Here is a 22,340-nt window from a genome sequence, read left to right as displayed (position 1 = left end):
GGGCACAGTTCTGATAATCTGATAACCGATAATTATCGAAGATAATGTTTTCATTATCGGATTATCTTTTTGGATAACTTTGAAAACCATTATCGGACTAATTATCTTCCGATAAATTTTTGTCTGATAATGTTTAGACCATTAACACGGTAAACAAAGCTGAACAGCTATAAACTCTTATAAAATGTTGAAATCAGTTGAACACCTACTTGTAGTGATGGCAATTTCGAGGCCTCATGAACCAATGAGCCACTTCAACACAACTGGCTGAAAATCGACACACTGCTTCGAGGCTTTTGATACAGTTTGAAGGGTGACATCTGCTGGATTGTTTTGAGAATTACCCTGAGCGAGTGCTGTGACAAATGTTTGCAGTAATTCATGACTGATGTGGTTTGTCCTTGAAAAATACTAATAAAAAATGTCATCTTCATTATTGTGTCTTTCTTAATGTAATAAATAGTCCCTACAGATGCACACATACTGGTTATGAAACCCTTTATTGTAGACTATATGTAGATTCATCAGTCCTCAAACAATATTTGGATGGAATGTGATGGGAAAAGTGAGAAAGGCATGTGCTGTTATGTGTCGGACGCAGCTCGGAGAACCGACCAGCGTTTGAAGGACCCAGTATGAAATAAGCAGAGCACGGTTCAAAGGCTAACTGAATTTAATACATAACAGTGATAATATAACAAAAAGGTGCGGCCTGGCGTGGTGCGCTCCCAGCAGCGCTAACGGTCCGGAGCCAGAAGCTGTTTCGAACCCAAGGACCCCGCCGACACCCCCCAGGTGGCCGCAACAACCGAGTCTGTGAAAGAAGGAACCATTATGTGAGTCCACACTCTACACACAGAACACTTAAAGGTGTACAAACAGCAAACACTTCCTGGCTTGATTACTGATCAGCTTCCCAACCTGCAGGCATGGAACATCCCGTTCACAAAACTCCACTGCAGTGGAAGCTGATACATGACTAACAAACAGCTCAATACAATAAGGTGTGAGGGACACCACATTTACTGACTGTATAACTGTTAGTCACAAAATCTAACGTACCTCAGGAAGTGTGCTGACGAGCGTGAGACCTCACCCCCTCCTCTTTCACAGACTGTGCATCAAACCTGGACGTTCTCAGCATCCGCTGTTGATGAGATGGCTCCCGAGACGACGATCTCACCCGTCTGGTCACAAGGTCGAGTCTCTGGCAAATACACACTGTGCACTCCAGTCTTAAATGCCAACATGTTCCAATCCATCCAGATGCACCACAGCTGTGAGTCCTGACGAGTCGCAGGTGATCAGGGTGAGGTCCTGACAGCCTCAGCAACACAGCCACTCAGTCCCAAATGCACGCCACCTGGGAGGAAACCAAAAGACAAACAAACCGGCAGCCAGGCCCCCCCAGCCATATAACATGTGCTTCTGCAACTTGTGCTTATGATACTGTAATTTGTAAATTAGAATAGAGCGGATAGGAGACGGTGATTGTGCAACTATCAACAATTTTTATTCAAAAAAGAATCATTTCAACAGTGCTGGGCTTTAATCGGCTCCTCTTCTGCCTCACCACCTCTCCAGCTTTGGAGAAGACCCGCTCGCCAAAATCACAGCTCTTCAGTCACTCAGCTCAGTCTCTGATCTACCTATGAATATATAGTCTAACCTACAACCTGTGTTGATGTACTGTGTGGATAAATGTTGTATATGAATGGATGCCTGTTGTGTGTGGTGTGTGTCTGTCTATGTTAGGTCCTATGTGTATGTAGGTAACTATACTAAATGAACTCTAAACTAGACCTAAATATAAACTAATGCTGTCCCTGTCACGTAGTAATTGGCAATAACACGGTCGCTAGCAGTCTCCTCCTCTCACAAACCCACAGTTTGTGCCACGATTCAGATCTCATTTAAATACTTGGTGGGTCGTATTGACACTCCCAGATTATTTGACTTTCCCGCGAAGCTCGACACGTGGTGTGACGTAACGAGGCCTTGCTGGCAGTGGTCACGTGATGGGGGCATGCTTGAAACGCTGCTCACCGACACTTCTGGTTCACAAAGCTCGATGCTGTGTCGAGCAGCCTGACTCGAACTTAACATCACTACCTACTTGTTAAATGTTTTGTAGCAGATGTGTAGTTCTACCCTCTGCAAAAAAAGGAGAGCTGCTTCTAGAAGAAACCGCTATATCCTCTGCAGGCAAAGGAAAATTGGTCACCAAAAAATAAAACTCATTTCTTTTAACCCCATACTGATACGACGGCAATATCACCCAAGTCATCCAGAGGCATACATTTTTAACTTATGGTTCAAATTTTAAAAAATTAATTTTGGAGAAGTTATTTAAATTAATGTTATGTCTAAAGTTTTATAAAGTGAAAATATCAGATATGTGTTTTAGTTTTAAAGTAATGTGCTCATTTTAGGGTTTTAGTGTAGACATGCTGTGTCCAGGTGCATTATGGGTATAGGATAATCTCAGTACGTAAAATGCATTTGACATGAAAAATGCATTTGAGACACTCTGATCAGGCTCCACGGATAACAGCATTAAATTCTAGTGCCTAAAACTCTTGTGAATATATTCTCTGGGTTTATAGACATTATTGTGTTTGCGTTTATTAAATTCCACGCATCTTAAACATAGTAGAGTAGCAGCAGACATAGATTATCTGGAATTTTGTTTTGGCAAGGCTCTACTGCCATCTACTGGCCAGTAGCATTCATGGCAGTATTCAAACTGAAGCTGAGCTGATATTTTCAATCACTGTACTCGGTTCCAGCTCAAACTGTACCACAGAACCACACGGTGTAAAAGTTCAGAGAGCATGATTTATGTTCTCACACATGTACGTTCAAAAACCACACGTCGGACACGTGTTTCCAGAAGCAAAACGTACACAGAAGCTTTCTTTCAATGTTAATTTACAAAAACCACCTATGGGAGACATCAAAGTTTAAAAAAAAAAAAACATTACAAGACAGGTCTGTGGTATTTGCACAGGCACAGTGCGAGAGGTGGTCGTGAGATGTTAAACGCAGCTTGTTACTCCATGTATACTAAACGATGCAGGATGCGCAATTAACCTGAAACTCGGTGCGATCTAAAAAATTCTCACATGAATGAAAAATAAACTGAAAAAGGGCCAAAACTCGCACAGTGTAAACCCAGCTTAAGTACTGAACATCTGGCACCAGTAGATCATGGCAGTGTTCTGTTTATTTTTGACACCGGTTATATCAGACGGTTATCTAATTACAACTTGGCTTTTTTTTTTTTAAATGCCTGTTTTTACAAATAAAAAAATAAAAATGGAATATTTTACAAAAGCACATTTATCTGTAAACACCAACACACGTCACATTAATGTGTTGGTTTACATAATGAATGACTCAACCAATCAGTGTTTAGCGGAGGCACATTTTACCCAGAATCCTTTGCGATCTATCTGTTTGTTACAAAACTTCAGAATTAGTGCATTATTCAACAATAAAATATATATGTTATATTTTAACTTTGTACAAATTACAGAATTAACATTAATGGAGTTATTCTATCAGTATTCATTTTATTGATACACCAAACCATAAGTCAGCATTGCTTTATTTTCCTTTGCCTGATGGCAGCGTTGTGGTTGAGTAGAGTTGAGTTTTCTGCTCCTCTCAGCTTGCTTCTGTGCTGGAGGCCATGTTGTAAACAGGAGATTCCAACAGGGGATAAGATGTTCAAAGACAGAAGTGCTGGCTGATTGTTTGGGTCGGTTGTCGCTTTTGATGCTTTCAGAAGCGATTGTGGTGTTAAAACTCAAAATCAGCTTGTTAGTAGCTGATTATCTGTTATCGAAGTTCATTTTTTGGTTATCTGTGCCCACCACTGTGTATATGCAATATTAGGTGTGTCTACTCAAGTGCACAAAATTGTGGGAGGTAAATATGCAAAAGGATAATTTAGTACACACAATGCAATATATTAAGGCCAAAATGAAATTTATCAGGTTGCAGACCTCAAAAAAATAAATAAATAATTCTTGCATGGACTTTGAGAACTGATTTAATTATGTGGTGCTGAATCCGAATCTGTGCTCAGATATTCTCCATCACGTCATGTTTTTTACAATCTGCATCTTCCATATTGATGGATTACACAAACGTTGCTCATTCACTCATGAGTTTTAAGCCACTAATCATACAGAAAAGCATAGTTTTTAAATTAGGTTCGCAAAATGTGAACAAGAGCCGTAATTTCGTTTATGGCACCGAAGAGGTGTGCGACACTGCAGCTTTTGCTTCAATACTTGATACAAGAAATATATTTTCATACCTCAAAAACATGTGATTGGCAAAAACTAACATCAGATTTGGATTTGGTGCCCCCAAATTACACAAAATCCCTTGAAAAACTTCATGCAATAAAAAAATCGTGTTGACCAGCGGAATCATTAACACAGAAAAACACCATAATCATACATGCATTTGTCATGGTTTATTCATAAAGAAACAAAATGAAATCAATCAAATCAAATAAATGAATGAAAACAAATAAAAATAGATAAATAGAAAGATGTGATATGACATCTTTTCATTTCTTCTTCTCCAACATTACGTTTCTATCAAGATTTTATATTTGCAAGCGAGCACGGGACAGATTTGCATTGGACAGATGCATCCCGCAATAGAGGTGCTGGGGCAGCACCATCAAGTGATGGACAGCTCCAGCCTGCACCTCCTGTATGTGTCACATCATCTCCAGTTATATGAAAGTGAAGGGAATATATTAAGATGGCAGTCCGTAACCATGCTGTGAAAAAACATCTCCGCCTCTGTGCACAAAGTCTATTTACAGCATGGTAACTTAACTAAATGATCTTTATTCTGGGAGGAGGCTTGTTTTCCATGGCAGCGATCCGGAATCCAAGCTTTACGGTTTTGTTTTATCATGGATGCAGCTTCAGTTCCCTCTGGCAGCATTTCACTGACTGAGCTTTTCAGAAGAGGAACATTTGTTTACTTGTTGATTTGAATATTTTTCCTTAAGTTTACATGGGTCCTTTTTTGTATGTTTTCATCATGCTTAATGGAATTTCCTCTGTGTTTCAAAGTTCAAAACCCAGGTCTGAACAACATGGATCAAAGACTGCTGTCTGTGATTTAGTAGTGCTAAGATAAGCAGGATGATGGGGAAAACCCCTGAATGGTGGCTAAAGCACCACCGTATTCATATCAAAAACAGATGGCACCTATTTTCTATGAAAGAGAGCAATGAGTCTCTTCTGGGCCACACCCCAAACTGCGCCAAGCTTTGAATAGAAGATCGGCACAAATGGCCATGAGCCCAAGTAGTTGGGATGCAGCCGCAACATACCACAGCCGGTGTCACCGACCAAACGGTCCCCCCCAAAAATTGGTCCGTCCTGCCTTCACTGCACATGCGTCATTTCTGAGCTCAGCAGTGACATTTCTGAGCATCAACAGCAATTCACTGATTATCACTTTCTGCTTCAAACTGCACTCCAGTCATCCTCTATCTCAGCGACAGATATCTGAAGCTTTTGTACAACAATCATTTCTACATAAATTCATTATTTCAGAGCGTCAGTAATGACTCACTGATTATCGCCTCGTTTCTGTTTAAAATGGCCTCGTTTTTGCTTAAAACTGACTTTAGAATGATTTAAGACATTTTACTTTGTCATCTGATGGTTAGTAATCACATTATTTCCTTTGATCGCTTTGAGTATAGAGAGTCAGACTCAGACAAGCTGCAGTGGTTCCAAATGATGCATGCGTAGTAACGGTGGGATGGACCAATTTTTAGAGGGGGACCATTTGGTCTGCGACACCAGGTCTGGTGCAGTTGGGGATTACACACCTTCACAAAGTGTATCATGTAAGGTTGGGAGTTGAAGGGGTCAGAGGGAGGATTATTTCAGTGAAACTTTGCAGAAGGGCAGAGATGGGGGCTTAATAACTGGCACTGTTGTGTCGCAGCAAGAAGATCTTTGGATTGTTTCCTCCTGGGCCTTTCTGTGAGGAGTTTGCATGTTCTCCCTCTGTTTGTGTGGGTTCCCTCTGGGTGCTCTGGTTTCCTCCCACTTCCAAAGATATGCAAGGTAAATTGGAAATTTTAAATTGACAGTAGGTGTTTGTGTGGATGAGAATGAGATTGACTGTCTCTATATGTGCCCCTGTGATAGACTGGCGTGCAGTTCAGGGTGACCCTGCCTCTCACCCTGTGGCTGCTGGAAGAGGTTCCAGTCACCTTGGTGACCCTTGACTGGACAGTAGCACACTATATGAACATACAGTGAGGAAAATAAGTATTTGAACACCCTGCGGTTTTGCAAGTTCTCCCACTTAGAAATCATGGAGGGGTCTGAAATTTTCATCTTAGGTGCATGTCCACTGTGAGAGACATAATCTAAAAAAAATAAATAAAAAAAAAAAAATCCAGAAATCACAATGTATGATTTTTTTAATAATTTATTTGTATGTTACTGCTGTAAATAAGTATTTGAACACCTACCAACCAGCAAGAATTCTGGCTCTCACAGACCTGTTAATTTTTCTTTAAGAAGCCCTCTGATTCTTCACTCTTTACCTGTATTAATTGCACCTGTTTGAACTTGTTACCTGTATAAAAGTCACCTGTTCACACACTCAATCAATCACACTCCAACCTGTCCACCATAGGCAAAACCAAAGAGCTGTCTAAGGACACCAGGGATAAAACTGTAGACCTGCACAAGGCTGGGATGGACTACAGGACAACAGGCAAGCAGCTTGGTAGAAGACAACAACTGTTATGATTATTTATTAGAAAGTGGAAGAAACACAAGATGACTGTCAATCTCCCTCGGTCTGGGATTCCATGCAAGATCTTACTTTGTGGGGTAAGGATGATTCTGAGAAAGCTCAGAACTACACAGGAGGACCTGGTCAATGACCTGAAGAGAGCTGGGACCACAGTCATAAAGATTACATTAGTAACACATGATGCTTTCATGGTTTAAAATCCTGCAGGGCAGCAAGGTCCCCCTGCTCAGGCCAGCACATGTCCAGGACCGTTTGAAGTTCACCAGTGACCATCTGGATGATCCAGAGGAGGCATGGGAGAAGGTCATGTGGTCAGATGAGACCAGAATAGAGCTTTTTGGAATCAACTCCACTTACCATGTTTAGAGGATGAGAACAACCCCAAGAAAACCATCCCAACCGTGAAGCATGGGGGTGGAAATATCATACTCTGGGGGTGCTCTTCTGCAAAGGGGACAGGGCGACTGCACCGTAATGAAGGGAGGATGGATGGGGTCATGTATTGCGAGATTTTGGCAAACAATGTCCTTCCCTCAGTAAGGGCATTGAAGATGGGTCATGGCTGGGTCTTCCAGCATGACAATGACCCCAAACACACAGCCAGGGCAACTAAGGAGGGGTTCCGTAAGAAGCATTTCAAGGTCCTGGAGTGGCCTGGCCAGTCTCCAGACCTGAACTCAAAAGAAAATCTTTGGAGAGAGCTGAAACTCCAAACCTGAAAGATCTAGAGAGGATCTGTATGGTTGAGTGGACCAAAATCCCTGCTGCAGTGTGTGAAAACTTGGTCAAGAACTACAGGAAACGTCTGACCTCTGTAATTGCAAATAAAAGCTAATGTACCAAATATTAACATTGATTTTCACAGGTGTTCAAATACTTATTTGCAGCAGTAACATACAAATAAATTATTCAAAAATCATACATTGTGATTTCCAGATTTTTTTTTATTTATTTATTTATTTTAGATTATGTCTCTCACAGTGGACAAGCACCTAAGATGAAAATTTCAGACCCCTCCATGATTTCTAAGTGGGAGAACTTGCAAAATCGCAGGGTGTTCAAATACTTATTTTCCTCACTGTAAGTCCTGTATATGTCCTGAGGCCTATTTCTGTTGATGCCCATCTCCAGATTCTGTGTTTCAGATCCTCCAGTGTTTCTGCCTAAAAGGGATGTCAGTCCAATGTAGGTTACTTTCCCAGGAAAGACTGGTACATATTTACAGCTGTGTGGACTGGGACATTGCAGATGAAGTGTTTTTTCCAAGGAGACAAACATATAGCCTGACCGGCAATCAAACCAGTGTGTGAATTTTGGTAGTTCTACTCCTTATCGTGATAAAAATGAATGAAAATGTGCATGATGGAAAATAATTACACTTAGACATCTCTGGAGATAAGCATTGGCTGATTGTGGGACATCTTCATAAATGGATTGTATTTTTATAGTGCTTTTCCATCTGCATCAGACTCTCAAAGTGGTTTACACCCAAATGAGGTGCTGCCATACAAGGTGCTCACTACACACCGGGAGAAACTAGGGGATTAAGGACCTTGCCCAAGGACCCTTAGTGATTTTCTGGTCAGGCTGGGATTTGAACTGGGGATCCTCTGGTCTCAAGCCCAACGCTTAACCACAAGACCATCACCTCCCCTGAAAGTGGAGGTGATGATAACTAGACATTTGTTTGGTGTTTATTAAAACATAATATTTGTCAATTACATTTATGAAAAAGCCTGATGGGCTCTTTGGTAAAGATGTTGGTTAATTTACTTCAAGCATTTCATCACAAAGATTTACTCCCATTTATATATAATGAATGCAACTACTGTATCATTGTGTGTGTGTGTGTGTGTGGGGGGGGGGGGGGGGGGGTTGCTCAGACTTCTTGGTTTTTAAATTTTCTTTTGGCCTCTGATTGTGTGTCTCTGCAGGTGGAATCTGTATAGCACAGTCACTGAAGATTCCTCATGACCACAAACCCTCTGACTTTGATAAAATCATTCGCCTGCTTCTCGACACTCGGTACGCCAGGGCAGTCATCCTGTTCGCCTCTGATGAAGATATCAGGTAAATAATTACACTTCATTTGTACTCCAGTTGTGCGGAACTCTGGGTTGGTATAATCAAGGATATAATTGGTGTCTCAGCAGTATGTGCATATTTTATAACAAAGGCTTATTTGCCAAGAAGTCTAAACACAAGTTTGACTGTTCTATTTTGTCATGTTTTTATCATTTCTATTACTTCTAAAATTTTCACTTGAATTCTTTATGCAAAATCGTGTCTCACATTACACACATAAGTTACACACATTTTTATTAGTTAATTCCTCCAAACCATCAACATGTCTATTAGACCCCATTCCTACCAGGCTGCTCAAGGAAGGAATGCTTTGATCTTAAATATGATCAATCTATCTTTATTAGTTGGCTATGTACTACAGGCTTTTAAGGTGGCAGTAATTAAACCATTACTTAAAAAGCCATCACTTGACCCAGCTATCTTAGCTAATTATAGGCCAATCTCCAACCTTCCTTTTCTCTCAAAAATTCTTGAAAGGGTAGTTGTAACACAGCTGATCATCTGCAGAGGAATGGTCTATTTGAAGAGTTTCAGAATTCATCATAGTACAGAAACAGCATTAGTGAAGGTTACAAATGATCTTCTTATGGCCTCAGACAGTGGACTCATCTCTGTGCTTGTTCTGTTAGTCCTCAGTGCTGCTTTTGATACTGTTGACCATAAAATTTTATTACAGAGATTAGAGCATGCCATAGGTATTAAAGGCACTGCGCTGCGGTGGTTTGAATCATATTTATCTAATAGATTACAATTTGTTCATGTAAATGGGGAGTCTTCTTCACAGACTAAGGTTAATTATGGAGTTCCACAAGGTTCTGTGCTAGGACATATTTTATTCACTTTATACATGCTTCCCTTAGGCAGTATTATTAGAAAGCATTGCTTAAATTTTCATTGTTACGTAGATGATACCCAGCTTTATCTATCCATGAAGCCAGAGGACACACACCAATTAGTTAAACTGCAGGAATGTCTTACAGACATAAAGACATGGATGACCTCTAATTTCCTGCTTTTAAATTCAGATAAAACTGAAGTTATTGTACTTGGCCCCACAAATCTTAGAAACATGGTGTCTAACCAGATCCTTACTCTGGATGGCATTACCCTGACCTCTAGTAATACTGTGAGAAATCTTGGAGTCATTTTTAATCAGGATATGTCCTTCAATGTGCATATTAAGCAAATATGTAGGACTGCTTTTTTGCATTTGCGCAATATCTCCAAAATTAGAAAGGTCTTGTCTCAGAGTGATGCTGAAAAACTAATTCATGCATTTATTTCCTCTAGGCTGGACTATTGTAATTCATTATCAGGTTGTCCTAAAAGTTCCCTGAAAAGCCTTCAGTTCATTCAAAATACTGCAGCTAGAGTACTGACAGGGACTAGAAGGAGAGAGCAAATTTCACCCATATTGGCCTCTCTTCATTGGCTTCCTGTTAATTCTAGAATAGAATTTAAAATTCTTCTTCTTACTTATAAGGTTTTGAATAATCAGGTCCCATCTTATCTTAGGGACCTCTTAGTACCATATCACCCCAATACAGTGCTTTGCTCTCAGACTGCAGGTTTACTTGTAGTTCCTAGGGTTTTTAAGAGTAGAATGGGAGGCAGAGCCTTCAGCTTTCAGGCTCCTCTCCTGTGGAACCAGCTCCCAATTTGGATCAGGGAGACAGACACCCTCTCTACTTTGCTAAAGCTTATAGTTAGGGCTGGATCAGGTGACCCTGAACCATCCCTTAGTTATGCTACTATAGACGTAGACTGCTGGGGGGTTCCCATGATGCACTGAGTGTTTCTTTCTCTTTTTGCTCTGTATGCACCACTCTGCATTTAATCATTAGTGATTGATCTCTGCTCTCTTCCACAGCATGTCTTTTTCCTGATTCTCTCCCCTCAGCCCCAACCAGTCCTAGCAGACGACTGCTCCTCCCTGAGCCTGGTTCTGCTGGAGGTTTCTTCCTGTTAAAAGGGAGTTTTTCCTTCCCACTGTCGCCAAGTGCTTGCTCACAGGGGGTCGTTTTGACCGTTGGGGTTTTTCTGTAATTATTGTATGGCTTTCGCCTTACAATATAAAGCGCCTTGGGGCAACTGTTTGTTGTGATTTGGCGCTATATAAATAAAATTGATTTGATTTGATTTGATTTGATAAGGCTTCACAGACTGACACAGGTGTTTTTCTGTATTTTCTAGGGGTATCCTTGATGCGAGTAAGCGAGCAGACCAGGTTGGCCATTTTTTGTGGCTCGGCTCAGACAGCTGGGGAGCCAAAAACAGTCCCATCCACCAATTAGAGGACGCTGCTGTCGGGGCTGTCACAATACTGCCAAAAAGAGCAACCATCAGTGGTATGTTCATTCAGAAAGCTCTTATTTCATTTCACATGTCATTTTGTTTGCTTGTATGTGTATACAGTATGGATGTTAAAAAGCTATCTTAAGAATGACTTATCAAATTGGCATCAAACTTGGCATCTAAACTGGGCCTATGGATGGTGAAAATGTGACGTGAGTTTGGTTCTCATTTGTCAACAATCAAGGCATACGTCAAGTTCAAATTTCTAGCCACATGCTAATATACAGTGAGGCAAATAAAATGCAAATTAATTTTTAAAAAATCATACAATGTGATTTTCAGGATTTTTTTTTTATTTTATTTTTTATTCTGTTTCTCACAGTTAAGTGTACCTACAATAAAAATTACAGACCTCTCCATTCTTTGTAGGTGGGAAAACTTGGAAAAACATCTGTGGATCAAATGCTTATTTGCCTCACTGTATGGGAAAATGACAAACTTTATAAAAACAAGTTATTGTGTCATAGTTTCTCAAGATGGGTATCGCTGTTCTCTGTGAGCACTTTTTCTTTCATTCAATGGTTGCATGTTCACATTTATGTTTTTAGGACTCTGATATACTCTCTTATTGTTTGACTTACCAAAACTATTAAAATTACAGTTATCAAGAATGCTATATGTAGAATTTTCCATCGTCCAACTCTCCAACATGTCAATATCATAGTTGGGATTGAAAGCAGACTGTCAGTTTCTGGATGCTGAAGCAAATAAAGTTGCTCAGTATCTCACTTGATAGTTTGTGAATATATGGTGCCTCAAGAAAGAGCTGACAAAATTGTGGGGGTGATCCAAATCTGTCTCATTATTTAAATGTGTTTAACTCAGTATTGAAGTTCTTTTGTAAGTTTTGTTTTCCATGTAACTCTTTGTTAACATTTGCATTTAAATGTGTCCCAAAGTCGGGTTTTTTGTTGTTGTTGTTGTTTTTACAATTAACTGAAGCCTGGATTTCACATTAAAGGTGTTGACCAGAAAATAGAACTCTATTAAGACAGGTGTTTTATCTTGGGATTTTGACATGCAAATTAAGAATTTACTATTTTTGGTAAGTCCTCTTTAAATCCCTCAATTGGAAGCAGCCAAATATTGCTTCACGATGGTACATATAACCCATATTTGCACTTTTAAAACCAAAGCTATTTTATGAAAACAAAATATATACACTATATTTTCTTATATCATTAAATTCTAGTCTTTTCTTTCCCCACACGACTGCACATTCATCTAAAGGTGATGGTTTAGATCAGGTGTCTCCACCCCTGCTCCTGGAGAGCACTTGCCCTGCGTGTTTTCTAATTCTCCTTGTTCCACTCCCAGATAATTAACTGCATGCAGGGCAGGTGCTCTCCAGGAGCAGGGTTGGAGACTCCTGGTGTAGGTTTACCAAGCAGTTAAGTGCACTTGTTTCTACAAGTAGTACGTAAAGTCCCAGGTTCAAGACTTCACATTCTCCATGTCATGTGGATTTACATCAGGCCAATGACCCAGAGTGAAAAAAGAGAGAAGCTAGTCTATGTCTGTCCATGGTTGGTTGAAATCCATCCATTGTATTCAGTAAAACTCTCTTCTCAGACAAAGTCTGGGGGAAATTTTGTTGAATTAGAAGACTGCAATTCTCGGTCTTCAATACCCATACTGGAAAAACTGAAGTGAGGAATTCATATTTTCCACATATTTCCTGCTCTTGAAGTCATGACTGCTTAGTATTTTTCATCCGGTTAGATTCCAGTTCTTTCTAGGTGCACATTTGCGTCTGTATTTTTTTTTTTTTATTACTATAAATGCCATTGCCCAACAGCTGAAGGTTTACACCAAAAATGAAGCAAGAATTTACAGCAATACTGTTAATTTGTTCTTCCATATGTAATACTTTTTCCATCATGTTACACATTGTTGTAATCATTTTCAAGACAGGAAAGAAAATTATTATTATTACTGTATTTTTTAAGAGTTTTTGATCTGAACATACAGTAAGGGTCTACATATATCAGTTTGTGGCATTATTGGAACAGTGGTATAAGAAATTCGGTATGCATACTGGTTTTTGCTTCGCCATCTTTTTGATACGTCAGCACTCGTTATGGCAACCACTTAATATCTTTTTTTTTTTAATGTGGCAGAACAGAATTCTTTAAGTTGAAAAAAATAGATCATCTGCAGTGCATATCATCTTGCACTTTCCATATAAACACACATTTTTCTTCTCATCATAGGTTTTCTTTCTGTCCATTTAGACTGTGCAGGTGCATTGTCAGAGGGGAGAGGGGACAGAACAGCCTCCTTCTGAGAGTAAAGGTCCTCTTTTGAAGACATTGTACACATTTTTGGCAAACAATAATAATAATAATAATAATAATAATAATAATAATAATAATGGATATATTCTAACAGCTAAAATGTTTAATCAATATTACTCCATGTCCGAGTTTTGCTACAATTCTGCAGTGGAACTGATGAGCCATATTAAAAAAAATACTACTAGAACACACATTAAGTAGTATAACTACAGTACTACTCTCTTACTGTCCAGAGCAAATCCAAAATTGAGAAAGTAGTTCGATAAGCCATGAAAATTATTGGCAAGAGAGAGTATCCCTCTTTAAAAACTATTTTCAAAACCTTGGTCCTGGCGCAAGCTAAAAACATTCTTAAGGAGCCTTCCCATACGCTTTTCAGTGAATACGAGCTCTTGCCATCAGGGAGACGGTATCAGGCTGTCAGGTATAAGAGTAATAGATATGAAAATCCTTTTGTTCCTTTGTCTATTACTCTTTTGAATAAATCTGGATAGTACCTACAGACGCATTACTGGACATTGAGAGGCCTCACTGAAGATTATCTAATTTTAACTGACTGTTTCCTGTGTTCTTGTAATTGTATATTATGTGGTTGTTGTATGATTGTATGTGTTTTTACTTTTTTAATCACAGCATTGCAAGCCCAAGACATATTTCCCTTGGGACAATAAAGTGAACCTTGACTTTGACCTTAAATAGCTGGGTTGCACACCAACACATTATAAATTATGCATTCATTTAAAACAATTTCATATAAGCAGTATTAAGCACCTAAATGTGTAGATATCATGATACGTAATACAAAATAAATAATAATAAATAAATAAATAATACAAAGTCCTTTCTGAGCACTACTTTCGAGTGATCTGCATCCACTGGTAGTATGATCTGATGCCATTACTTCCAAAGTATGTTTTTTTCTGGCTGTGGTGTTTAAGAAGAGAGAAATGCATACTGCACAGAGAGTTCAAGGATTGCATGACTCAAAATTGTTTAAGCACAAAACACTGCCCCTAAATTCTTGCTTCCAGTCTGAAGTCATTTGTATTTGTTTTGAACAATGGGGCAATGGCACTAAAACCCTGGATTTGAGAGCGGAGTTTTACACTTGAACAATTTTTAGAAATGTCCCTTAAGTCCTTAATAGTACTTTATTCAAGCACCACTGACTGTCTGCTCTCACACACACAATATTCTTTGCTTTTCTTGCCTCAGTGTCAAATATTTGTCAGATAGGGAGCATCAGGCAAGAGGCTGCATTAAATTATTAAAAACAATAGATATATAATTTCTTACCTGCTGTATAATTTGTGGTTTGGAAACAAATAGGAGAAGGGAGACTGCCTTGTTTTTGTTGTTGTTGTTGTTGTTGTTGTTTTGTTTTTGTTTTTGTTTTGTTTTTTACAATTATTCAGATGAAAAAGATGCATTCCAAAATACACAAGCAACATATCAGTGAATGTATATATAGACTTGATGCTGACTGGAGCATTTAAATATGAAATTTGAAAACAGTGCAATTTTAGTATTGATTAGGGTTGAGCCTAATCAATACTAAAGGATAAAGCATTTTTGCCAAGCATGAACATGATCCGAATAAAACTCACCAATATCTGTGCTTGTGCTGGAGGAAAATCCTCATTGGCTAACTGACTGTCTTCAAGCTCAGTGATAGGCCAGTCACACACAGCGCCCGCCCCTCCCTACACAGACACGTCTGTCTGCAGCTTCTCTCTCACACACACACACACACACACACACACACACACACACACACACACACACACACACACACACACACACACACACACACACACACACACAGGATCTCTCTCTCTGTGTTTGACCTGACTCCAGCTCACGTTGCTGTGCTCCTTAATTTTTCTTCAGTTCACCTCTGTTTTGGTTTGTATGGTATTTTTAACGTTACTTGGTGAACTTGTTTCATAATGTACGTGGTGCATTTGACAAGACAGAGCTGAAAGCGGCTCATGTTGTGTCGCTCACTGACTCCGCTCCAGTCGGGGTTTTTTAACCGTTTGTTTGCTGGCTGGTGATATAAAGTCAGTCGGAAAACTTTGCTTATACTGAACGCGGTGCTTTTGAGAAGAATACAGTGAACAAGGCTGACATATTACGTATTTCCCTCTTTGCCATCACTGGATGTTTGCATGAATCACCAAGTTCATACAGATCATTAAAAATAAACAGTTTTTAGAACAACCTCTCACTCAGTCACACACACATGCACACAGACACACACGCACAGACACCTTAATCAAAATGCCAAGAACGTTAGGTAGTAAAAATAAAGAAATAATTGAAAAAAAATCACAGTTTGATCAGAAAATTTAAAATAATAATAATAATAATAATAATAATAATAATAATAATAATAAAAAAGAAAGTTGTATTGATTATAACAACTCTTGTTCATGCAGACTTCATAATTTCCTACTACATTGAATGTCAATTCTGAGGCTGTTGTTGTGTGGGCTGCCAGAAGAGGAGGTACTGTTGGCCCACCACCAGAAGGCGCCCTGCCTGAAGTGCGGGCTTCAGGCACGAGAGGGCGCTGCCGCCTCAGGAACAAGCCGTGGTGACAGCTGTCACCCATCATCCGTGACAGCTGTCACTAATCAACACATCTGGTATAAAAGCAGGGAGACACCTCCACCAAACTGCCGAGATATCATCTTCATCTGGAGGTAATACTCTCAGCCCCTTTTGTGAGATCGATAAATCTATTATTGTGAGTGTTTGCAGGAGAACCGGTCATTTTTGAGGAGGCTGTGCAAGACGGCGCTCCTTTTCAGCTGAGACCGCTGCAACGCGCTGAGTGAGAGGTGGAGGTGGCATTCCCACCATTGTTACTGGGTGTTCACACACCCACCCTTTGACTGTCTTTTGCTTTCTGCCAGCAGTACCAGATCCGACACGCCGGGAAGGTGGCCACCTGGGGACTCCGGGACTTGGCGGCTCCAGTATTCCTCGGGTTCAGGTGGCGGTGGAAATCGTGTGGTTCCGGTTCGTTTCCAGACGGGCGTCTCCTATCGTCGAGCCTGCCCACACGACACCTTTTATTAATTGACTGTTGCACATTCTGATTCTGCTGTGTTTGGTTGTGACATTCACACCAGTAAAGTGTTATAATTTGACTCCTTCCATTGTCCGTTCATTTACGCCCCCTGTTGTGGGTCCGTGTCACTACACTTTCCCAACAGCTGTTCTGTAAATATTCATTCATACTCTAAAAAATATTCATCTTCTGAGTTGATTAAAAAAAAAACTTGTTCTGTAAATAGTTCTCTTACTTTGTGATCAAAATTATTGATTTGAATTTCCATTTTGAAGCTGTTTTGTAAATAGTTCATTTACTATTGTGATCAAAAACATTTACTCTCAGTTCTGAGGCTGCTCTGTAAATATTAATTCATACACTTAAGAACATTCATGTTCTGAGTTCATAAAAAAACTTGTTCTGTAAATAGTTCTCCTACTTTTGTGATCAAAGTCATTGATTTGAATCTCAATTTTGAGGCTGTTCTTTAAATAGTTTTCAAATAAATAATAAATATAGCAACTTCTGATCAATCCATATCAATTTCAGACTGAAAATAATGTACAGATGTAAGCCCCACCCATTTCTGGTTAAACCACGCCCACTTCTGGTTTAGGCCCCGCCCACACCAACTACAGATACGGATGCAGATCATTTAGATGGTTGAACAGATACAGATACAGATACTGGTGTACTCGCTCATCCCTAATATTGAAATATTTCAACACCAAGGGTGGCAGAGGGGATTAGTGGTTAGCACTGTTGCCTCACAGTAAGTAAGTCCTTGGTTCAGTTCCTGCCTGGTCTTTTGTGTGGTGCTGCATGTTCTCCCATGTCTGCTTGAGTTTCTCCCACTATCAACAACATGTTTATTTAGGGTCTGCTCCTCTCTCTGTTCCTGACTAAGGGCCCTTTCACACATAGTACGACTGTGGTTGAATTACACATGAAGTGTGCATGAAGCAGGAATCATATGCAATACGTGTAAAATCATAGCTGCCAACCAATGCCTCGTACACCTGTTGCTACGACTATTTGCGCACACCAGTGGCTGAAAGACAGAGTGTGCACTGTGAGAGCCCATCGAACCCTCTCGTGGCAGGTGTCGACCAAATTCCAGCTGACACACATGAACATCTAATATCACTCGCTTGGCACTTACAAAATGTGTGACTCTTCGCACTATTAGCACAACAGTCAGCAGACAATCACTGTTGAGCTGGATGTGAAATTTGTCTAAGTGCCCCACAAGTGTGGCTTTGCAAACAGACACAGTGACACATTGGTGTGTGCACTGAACTGACGGGGTGTGTCCACTGACAGGAGCAGCTGTGGTTCTGGATGTCATGGCTGGAAAACACGTACCATGTTTGGATGGACATGAACTAACAACTGCCCACTGTGACGCCCGTTTGTCTGCTTGCTGTCCTCACATGGACATACATAAAAAATATATTGCTGTTGCAATGGGCTGCAGCGAGCACGCACGGCGCGTACACTGACAGGCTCCCCCAGGTGAAACGGACCGTCAGATCATAACACGCAGCGGGCGACCTGAATGTCACGTCGGCTCGATGTTTTCGTGGTTCACTCATATAAGATGTTCCGCCGTGATTCGCCCTGATTTGTATTTATTCATACTATGTGTGAAGGGGCCCTAACGCAGCCTGTCTATGTCTGGAGTTGGTGCCCAGGTTCTGGACTGTGGCTGCCCACTGCTGCAAGAGGATTGTTTCTAACTGTAACTAGGATTGGTTAAATGCTAAAGACCAATTTCAATGTATGTATGTGCAATGACAGTAAAGGCTGTGTAATATAATCCTATTTTAAAATCCAGTTGGTTTTGACTTGCATTTGAAATGAGCCTTATTTGATCCAAAATTCATTGACAAATTTCTCCAAATTGCGGTAGTAATCAGCCTTTTATATTGTAGACACTACCTATTTTAAAATGATTACAACCTGTCAACAACATTGGCAATCAGAATAACTCCTATGCATTCTGACAGGGTGCATCCAGGCCTATCGGAATAGTAGACATTTACTTTGTAAAAGACTTCTATAAGACTCAGAAGGCATTGTCTACAGACACTACAGAATATTTCAGACAATTTCACTGTCATTTCTTGATGCTGGTAAATGGGAAAATCATAGCTGTCAAAAAATGTGAGTTGCAAAGAAGATAGCTCCTATGCAGTCACATATCACAAATGCTTACTGGAAAAATTCTGCAAGTGTATTTGGAATTTGTCAGTATGAAAAGGAAATTAGTAATAATGTCACTGATAGATTCATAGTATTTGATGAAGATACATTTTTGAGCTGCAACAAAACTTTTGCCAAATTTACCTAAAAACAGGGACGGAGTGAGGCAAAAGCAGCCCAGAAGGTGCGGGGGGGGGGGGGGGGGGGGTGCTAGTGAAAAGTGCTGGCATCTTGTCTCTGTGATTTTAAACTAATTTTAAAAAACACACTGATGGACTGTTTATGATTGACACTCTCTATCATCTTTTGAGCTGCCACAATCTTCAACCTGAATAAAGAAACAATGAAGTTGAATGCTAATGCTATTGTTGATTTAAACTATGTGATGGAATCTGGAAAAACCCTTCACATTGTGCATTGGCATATGTCCAGGAAAGAGTGAAAATGTGTTGAATGCCAATATTTTGGTGGAATTGGGTTTTCATTAAATTGCTATTGTAACATGTAACTGTAATATCCAGTCTGTCATATTTGAAAATATCTCATCAAAATATGCTTGATTAACATTTATTAGTATTATTTGGAGTGCCAGCCTTTAAACGTGCATTTCACCTCAAAATTCTATTTTTAAAAACCAGCTAGCTTTGGTTAATCATAGTATTTGATACAGACAAGAAAAATGAAAACAGATTTGAAAAGAGCTTAAATATAATAGGGTTTCAGTTGGTATCAAAATCTCAAAAAGTCAAATTTCATTGGAGTTTTTTCCTAGATCCCATCACATTTAGCCTGTTAGGTTTATTCCATGTAAGAAGTAGCCTGCTTGACACATTTTATAGTTTTAATATTATGCCAATATTTTTCTTAGCTTATAGTTAAACCTGACAAACAGACCTAAACTAGGCTATTAACAAATTGCACAATGCAACACTGCTGTGATTAGTTATCATCCTTCAAACAAATTTGCTTGGTAGTTTGTTTTGACAGCAATAAACCACGTAATTATTTCTCATCATAACGACACAAGAGGGATCAGTGAGTGGTTTATACATAACCTGCTGTTTTATGTCGTTCTCACTTACTGGTGTCGCTGACCGAATGGTCCCCCCTAGAAGTTGGTCCCCCCTGCCTTCACTGTGCATGCGTCATTTTGGCGCGTCAGCAGCGATTCACCAATTATCACCTCGTTTCTGCTTCAAACTGCACTCCAGTCATCATGTATGTCAGCGACAGATATCTGAAGCTTTTGTACAACAATCATTTCCACATAAATCCGGCATTATTTCATAATAAAAGACAAGGGAGCACGACAGCATCACGTCTGAGTCTGACTCGAGTCAGACTCAGAGATCTCTGAGTCTGACTCTCCAGAGCCAAAGCGATCAAAGGGAATAATGTGATTATTAACCAGCCGATGACAAATTAAAACATCTTAAATCATTCTAAAGTCAGTTTTAAGCAGAAACGAGGCCATTTAAAGCAGAAGCGAGGCGATAATCAGTGAATCGCTGCTGGTGCTCTGAAATGATGTAAGCGCAGCAGCACGTCAAACTCAGATGTGCTGCTGTTGCTCTCTGATCGCTACCCCATCTGTTATTATCTGCCCCAGATACAGTGAGATGAAGACAGAAAAATGTGAGAGATGGAGAGTGATAATAAAAAAACAAGTGAATGATAAAGTTGAACAGAACAAAGAGTCCCAGAGAGGAAAAAGAGAAGATGGTATGAGCCAGCTTTGCATAAATCAGAACAATGTCTTCAGGCTGTGAGATGTTTGCCCCCCAAGTGGCACAGGATCCCTGCTGAGCCTGTGGCCTCCAACTGAGATGTAACCACTTCTCAGGGTCAATTACACCTTCTAATCCAGTGGTTTTCAAACTGTGGGGCGTGCCCCCCGGGGGGTGCCAGAGTTCTTCAGGGGTGGTGCAAAAAATAAATATAAACACTGTTAATCAACAAAAGAAGAAGGGGAAAAAAGGAAAAAGAAATCATTGTTAGCAACATGCCAGGATTAGTGTGTAATTCTACCAGTGAGAAGACAGAGTTTGGGGCAACCCAGACTCATTGCTCACACTAAACAAGAGGTGAGACTAGATGAGAGACAAAATATGTATAAATGTTTAATTAATATTATTTATGTTAAAATGTGTTAGTTATGTCAAAAATGTTTAAAAACACACAGAGATGTTTAAATGTAAAAAAAAAAAAAAAACTATTTTTAAAATATGACAAAAGGTGAAAATAGAAGAATAGAAAGTTTTTACAAACACATTTAAAATGTTTGAAAAGGGTGTAAAATGTATGAAAGAATAGAAAGTTCTTTAAAAATGTTTAAAATGTTTACAAAGTCTGTAAAATGTGTAAATGCATAGGCAGTTCCTTAAAAACACATATATTTAGAATGTGTTTAACATGTGTAAAAGAATAAAAAGAAACACAAAGATGTTGAAATTGTGTGTATGTGTGTCGTGGTGGGGGGGCAGCTATTCATTTGTTCCCTGGGGGGGCTGACTCACCCAACCCCTGCTCTTATCCACAAAAGTCCATCATTTGAAATCATATTCTTCAACACTGCTGAGTGACACACCAGTGACACAACTTTAGATAAATAAATCTAAAGTTCTCTTCCTTAAACTCAAGCTGAAAGCAAATCTCGACAACTTGATATAAATTAATTAAAAATATAAAATCCAGCTTCCTGATGAAGTGGTGTGGAGGAGGATTTTCAAAGAAGATCCGATAGTTCAGCTACAATTTGCCAGAAAGTACACATTACCACATTACAGGGCTGTGAAAAGAAAATTGTGAAATCCGAGGAAAATTCGCAGGGGGCCTGCCCCCCCGAGGAGCAGGGGTCTAGGGTCTTGTGGGGCCCCAGAAACCAAATTAAATTTTCATCTACTGAAATCTCAAAAAAAAAGTGTATATTTAAATGATCCGAGATTCAACCTTTCATTTGAACCGTCAATGATCATGTTGAAATAACAGAATATGACGTGGAAGTAGGACCTGGTATGATTTTCCTTTTAATTGTAAACCAAATTATGCATTAACTGATGAAGTTCATGAAGACTGAAAAGACTGTTAAAGTATTTCAAAAACCACAGCTATAGCTTGTAGAATATTTTAAAAATCAGGGTAAAGTATTAATAAAATACCTTATAATAAAAAGCCACACATTTTTGTAAATTCCTGTAAATCCACTCAAATCCACAATGTCTTTTTTCCCATGAAAAAAGTCTACATTAATAAAAACTAATTTACATTGTTGCGTAAATTCATGTAGCCTAAATTCATTCAAAGCCACAATGTCTTTTTTTTCAATGAAAGAAAGTGTAGATTAATGAAAGGAAAAAAAGGCACATAATCCTTTCTGAAATCCTGTTTGAACAGCACAATGTTTATTTTCCAGAGAGAGAAAAAAATTCTTACTAGTTCACTTTTCCCATTAATTTTTCAGGTGTGTTGATGAAGCCAGCAACAATTCCACAGATTCTTGTCCTTATCAGACTTTTTCA

At 39.4% G+C, this 22,340-nt stretch overlaps 1 protein-coding gene across 1 annotated transcript in view; it reads left to right on the top strand.

Moving 5' to 3' along the window:
- The window catches only part of LOC117506389 (metabotropic glutamate receptor 7), a 922,561-nt gene that overhangs the window by 409,362 nt on the left and 490,859 nt on the right, over window positions 1–22,340 (top strand). The window contains 2 exon segments of the mRNA XM_034165896.1: window positions 8,754–8,889; window positions 11,098–11,252. Coding sequence (XP_034021787.1) covers window positions 8,754–8,889; window positions 11,098–11,252 — 291 coding nt within the window.

The sequence above is a fragment of the Thalassophryne amazonica genome, chromosome 3, assembly GCF_902500255.1.
Source record: "Thalassophryne amazonica chromosome 3, fThaAma1.1, whole genome shotgun sequence".
In the NCBI taxonomy this organism is placed as follows: domain Eukaryota; kingdom Metazoa; phylum Chordata; class Actinopteri; order Batrachoidiformes; family Batrachoididae; genus Thalassophryne; species Thalassophryne amazonica.
The sequence above is the reverse complement of the archived record's forward strand: the minus strand, read 5'-3'. Positions and strand labels throughout refer to the sequence as shown.